Consider the following 6,122-nt stretch of genomic DNA (forward strand, 5'->3'; position numbering starts at 1 on the left):
ACACAGACATGACCTAGGTGGGCCAGGAACACTGTGAGCAAAGATGGCCCCTCTCCATTACTTGGTAAGGAAGCCAAATGTTGCCGATTGTTCCGTTTCCCTTAGTTTTTTTAGTTTCCATTCTCTCTTGTTTATTTCTTACTTTCTAACAAAATCTTTAGTAGGAGCACCTTAAAGAGACATTTTTAAATAATATGCAAAATTTGCCATCATGGGCCTTCTAGATGAAAGGGTTCATCTTTTGAAGGATGGTAACATTTCCTTCCTCTATAGACATTTTATAATAGAGCCCTCAACTGAGTTTGTTGTCAGCTTTTAACTACATCATTTAACAGTTTCTTCCTCCCTCCCTTCCTCCTTCCCTCTGTTTCCTCCCCCTCCTTCCCTCTGTTTCTTCCCCCTCCTCCCTCTTTCTTTCTCTTTCTTTTTCATTTCTGAAATCCTCACTTACCATTCTGCTCTGTTTATGGTGTTTGGGGCTGCAAAGTGAGTCCCAACGTTAGCTCCCTCCCGTGCAGCCTGCTGGGGCACAGGGGCTCTACCCCCGTGTGAATCCTGAAAAGCAACAATATGGCACTCATTAATGCATTTTGTTCACTGATGAAAGGAAGTCGTTCTCAAACTATGCTCTCAAAGAATATTGATATTTTTTTTTGCACAGAACTAAGCTACCCTGCTCCCTAAAAATTAAACAGTGATGCCTTTTTCACAACTTGAAGAGAAACTTAAGTTAATAGTGTTTTCTCTATTTTATACAGTTCCTTTTTTAAACTTTTTGACCCGTGCTATAAATTGTATAGTCATTATTTGTCTATAAGAGATAGTATTTGATTTAGCAAGAAAGTCTACATTTAGTTCCAGCATATTTGCCCTATCAATATTTCATAAATATTCTATAAAAAGGTTTATCACTCCCAGATGCTCTGCTAAATGAAAATATTTGAGAATTACTGGTATTAATTAACAAAAAAGCATTTGAGTGGGCTCTGATTTCTATTTATAAGAAATAATATATATTTTAGAGCAAAGCACAAACTAATATACATCAATAACATGTCTGCAGGTTTCCTTAATCTAAATTACTGTTATCTAACAAACCCTTTCTTTTTTGTTTGTTTATTATTTTTAATTACTACTGACTATGTAGTTTCTTTCCTATTGAGTTGATGAGTGTCTGTTACAATTTAGATTTCAATTGCTCCCCGAAGAACATACTTGTCATTTCTCCCAGAAAAGGCCACATTTGGCCTTTCCGGTAACATCTTGTCTCCCAGCATGCTTGGATGACTTGCTCAGTGGCTGGCCTTCCTCTGAGCAGGCAGTGATCTGCATAGGAGAGAGATCTGGCTCCATCTCCATGATTCTCAAACTTGGCTGACATTAGAATCACCTGGGAAGCTCTTAAAAATCCAGGTTTCCAGGCAACGCCTTTGACCAATTAAATCAGAATTTCAGAATGAGATCCAGGTAGAATTTTTTTAAAAGCTCTGCAGGTGATTCTGGAGGGCAGGCACAATTATAAACCACTGCTTTAGACAGGGATCTTACCTACATATGATAACCTGCCTTCCATGGATTTCTCTGATGCACCATGAGTCAAGGAGATAAGTTTTCTTCACTCAGCCTTCTAAATAAAAATCTAAGTAAACAACACAAAGCAGCTATTCAGACAGAGTTCATGTGATTTCTTAGTGCTCATTGCCCACATTTTTCTTTTAAGAGTCAGATCTTAAGTCAGTTAAAAAAAAAATGCAGTGAATGGTCCCTACTATCTTATCTCATGGCCTTTTCCATTATTTCCTAATGTTAGTTTTGCATATTTTGTGACCAAGGATATTGTAAAAGTCCCTTTTTTATGAGAAATTAGTGCTATGCAGTTGTGGTTCTTCATTCAACTTCCTTCGACCTGAACCAAAAGTTCTATGTATTACCTGAAATCTAAATTAAAACTTTCATTGTTTATTCATCCAAGGCAGTGTAGACTGTAAAGTTCTCATAAACAGTGATTACCCTTATTCATTCGTGTATCTCTGTGCCAAGTAGAGTACCTGACTCAGATCTATGGCCGTTAAATGAATCAATTAGTAAATAATTAATAAACAAATGGACACATGCTGGGATGTGAAGGGCTAAGCACTTATTGAAATCAAATCAGAGAGAAGTTCACAGATAAAGGCAGGTGGTGCGTATCTCCTGCATGAGCACAGTTATCAGGGAAGGATTCAAAATAAGTGCAGGCAAAATGTCCAAAATTCTTAGTCAATTGTCAGTGGAGGTGATTATGAAGAGATAGACATGAAAATAGTTAACTAACCATAACAGGCTTAGAATAATAAAAAGTCAAAATGAGTGACATGCATAATAAATTGAATTACATAATTTCCTAGAAGATGGAGATAACTAACTTAAAACCACTGAGAAAAGCTCCCTGGACTCAGGATAGATCTTTAAGCACAGGCAAGATTTAGAAATGGTCAGAGAAGAAAGAGCATTCAAGACAGGAGAATGGCAGAGGCTGAGAAATGGAGATGGGAAGGAAGGGCAGCCACTACTAGCTGGGTCAGAAGCTGACCAGCCAAGCTGGACCAGAAGCTTCCTTGTGGAAAAAATGATATTTAGATTTTATAATCTTTAGAAGGTGTGGGGGGGAAAGGCGGGTGTTTAATAATATGCTAATATTTGAGTTTCAGAATTTATCTGGTTGAGAATATGTAAGCAAAGAACCAGAAATAGGAGCTAATTTATTACTACAATAGCCTAAGTGATGAGGATGTGGAAATGAGTGTATGTAATAAGAACTAAAAAGAAAATGTATGACAGCAAGAAGCCTTTAAGACAAAGAACCTATAGGCTTTCAGGACTAGTGTTCTCTAGGAGACAGACGAAAGGGGGAAGCAAAGATGATTCTAAGTGACACTCACCAAATTAGTAAGGAGACTGAGGGTAAACACAGATCTCTCAGCATTCCCAGACAGCACCTAAAATCCTCTTGTTAGCATTGTAATGGCAATCTTAGGTACACAAACAGGAAATAAGGGTCTGTTCCTTTCAATGATCAAGTCTTAAGAGGATATGTCAATTACTAAGGTATATTTAAGCAGACGGTTGATATAATTTACTTTCAGAAGCATGAATCTACATTATTTTCAATACAACTCGCTTCTAACTGAAAATACCTATTCTGATGGCTGATAAGCGTTTTAATTTTATTGAGAGAAAGCATTTCAGTCAGGCAGTCATGTATACAACACATTCTGACAATTTATATCATCCTCGAATTTAGAGGCCAAAGTCCATTTTTAAGTGATCCAAATAAAACACAATCAAAAGGTGAAAGATAAGTAATACATGTCTGTATCAAATGCACATTCTGAAGAAATTGCATTTAACTCTTTCAGATAATAAAATTGATAGAACCATCAGTATTCTTTGGTGGTGCAATCCAAGAGAAGATATTCTTTTTAAACACGCCTAACAATGTTTCCAATTTAATATCACAGCCATCATGAATGACAACTACTTGCATCACCAGTAATTTTGGTAGGCACTGCCAACACCCTCTGAATAAAAAAAAAAAAATGAGCTGAAGTCATTAGAGTTGAGTTGTATTGAAAACTGCCAACACCCTCTGAATTAAAAAAAAAAAAATGAGCTGAAGTCATTAGAGTGGAGTCACATTTTCCCTTATCCAGACCTTTATTCATTGTGGCATTTCACCAGAATGCTTCCCTATGTGGTTAACTATCCACAGTCTACCCAAACTCTAGGTTCTGCTCAAATCACACTTCCCAGGTTCTGAAATTCTATCCCATGTGCTGTCTTTAGCAATAGAATTTCCATTGCATTTGCTAAAGTCCATTCGGACTGCTAAAACAAAGCCACAAGCTGACTGGCTTATAAGCAACAGAAATAGAGCTCTCAGTTCTGGAGGCTGGGAGTCTAAGGTCGGGTACCAGCATATTTGGGGGAGGGCCCCCTTCTGGGTTGCAGACTTATGGTTGTGTCCTCATGTGGTGGGAGAGGGCAAGGGAGCTCTCTTGGGTTTCTTTTATATGGGCATTAATCCCATGAGAGAGACCTAACCACATCCCACAGGCCTCACAGCCTAATAACATCACCTTCGGGTTAGGGTTCAATATATGAAATTTGGGTGGACACATTCATACCTTAGTACACTCCATTTAGATTGTCATTTTCTATGCTTATTTTACTAATGAGTATGGAAAAATCCCCCCTGCAGAATGGAGGAACAAGCTAACTGGTAGCTCTTCTTGGAAGTAGCAGGTAGATCCAGAAGTTGGGACATTCTGTGGTTCAACTAGCCTTGTCTCTTTAATAAGACAGTGCCATGAAAAAAGAGGTGAATGAAATAATACGTAACAATCATGTGCATTTTATGGGTTTGAGTTAGAAGCTGGTGTGGGCACACTAGTTATAAAGGACATTTTGAGGAAAATTGGGGAAATTGTAATACAAATAGGATGTTAGATGAGAAAAAAAACTGATGGATATGAAAAGTTGGAGATTGTTAACTGAAAAAAAAAGAGCAACTAACAAACCGACACTAATAGTATCATCTCCTAGAAGAAGTTTTGGGAGAATATATACAAAGAATTTGATAGCGGGTAATGGAATTGAATCTTTTCCTATCTTATTTTTGGCTTCTCTGTATTTTCTAATTTTCTGCAATGTACACATATTGCTGTTATATAGTAAGATCTTTATTTTTGAGAGGGAGGAAAATCTCCCTGTATTCCCAGCTAATCAGTTCCTGCCTCATATTTGCCTCTGCTCCCTTATTAGAATTAATTGCATCAAGATCCCTCCCAGGAGCCCAGCCGAGACCTGGGAGAAATGCCAGGCATCTCACTTCCCCTCACCCATCTAAACATCCTGCAGTCTGTCCACCTCTCTCCTCTTCTGCCACTGACTTTGATCCAAGCCTGATCTCCTTTTACCGATCTCCTTGTCTCTGGTCAGGTTCTCTTCTCCATCAGCCCCCAGAGTGAGCTCTCTGAAATGCAGTCTCATTCTCTTGCTTAAAGTCCTCCAGCGCTTCTGTGTCCACTGTAGGATATAGTCCAGGCTCTTAGTGTGGAGTGGAGATCTCTTCAGGATCTGGCCCTCGGGGATGTCCCTCCTCATCCCTTGCCTCACATTGACCTAAGTTCCAGCATTAACAGGCTGCACGTAGTTCCCTGCTACATTCTGCCCTTTCGTGCCTCGCTCCTTTTCCTCAGGCTTTTCCTCTCTGTTCTGAACATCCTTCTCTTCATGTCTTTACCCCCACACATGGTGAATTCCTTCAAATATTGAATAATCCTTCAAATATTCATCCTCCATAAACCTTTCCCTGGTAGGCCCTGGACTCAGTGCCCCTTTTTCTACATCCAGGGCACTGTGCGTACTGTTACACTCACCACTTACACCCACCACCTACCCCTCTGTGCTGGCATTATCTGTCTATGTGTCGCATCTCCCACTAAACTAGAGGCTGTTCCTGAGGAGGCACTGGGAAGCACCTTATTCATAGATATGATAGGTATGCGGTCCATATTTGAGGAGCTGATATGAATGGTGCATGGTCAGTCCGCTGCTTCAGTGGCAGGTTTCCTCATTATCTCGCTAGCTGCCCCCTCTCCGCACAGCATGCCCGAGGAGCAGCCCCAGAACTGCAGCCTGGAAGCCTGACCTCAGAGAGAATAATGCCCACCAAGGGCAGATAGTGGCCACCTCTATGCTTGACTTGGGAAGTTATTGGAAAGCCCTCAGCCTCCTGGGTTCCAAAAGCCCTCCTAAGCCAACTCTGGGATGTGGTTCTTTCCATCTGCCTTCCTGCCTTCTAGACTTAGTTTTGTTCTGGCCACAGATAGACACATTCTCAATGGCCTTTAAAAAGTAGCTTCTCCAAAACTTAACCGCCTTTATTCATCCTTCCTAGTTTAGTCCCTGAGATGCGCTCCTGGGCAGCACAGACCCTGCTGATCAGTTGCTCCCTGGTCATCGCCTTGGCCTCACTAAGACAGTAGCCTTGTCTTTCCAGCTACATCATAAGCTCCCCAAGAACAGGGTCAGTACGTCTATATGTCCTTGTGTCCTAATCACGCCTAGCTCAGTGCTAC

At 40.3% G+C, this 6,122-nt stretch overlaps 1 protein-coding gene across 1 annotated transcript in view; it reads right to left on the reverse strand.

The window, feature by feature from the left end:
• Positions 1-5,145, reverse strand: part of ARMC3 (armadillo repeat containing 3) — a 162,995-nt gene extending 157,850 nt beyond the window's left edge. Inside the window, exon 1 of the mRNA XM_015561742.1 lies at positions 4,959-5,145. Within this exon, the coding sequence (XP_015417228.1) occupies positions 4,959-5,145 (187 nt within the window). The remainder of the gene's footprint in view (positions 1-4,958) is intronic.
• Positions 5,146-6,122: the final 977 nt, after the last annotated feature.

Source organism: Myotis davidii, unplaced genomic scaffold, assembly GCF_000327345.1.
Source record: "Myotis davidii unplaced genomic scaffold, ASM32734v1 scaffold1176, whole genome shotgun sequence".
NCBI lineage: Eukaryota > Metazoa > Chordata > Mammalia > Chiroptera > Vespertilionidae > Myotis > Myotis davidii.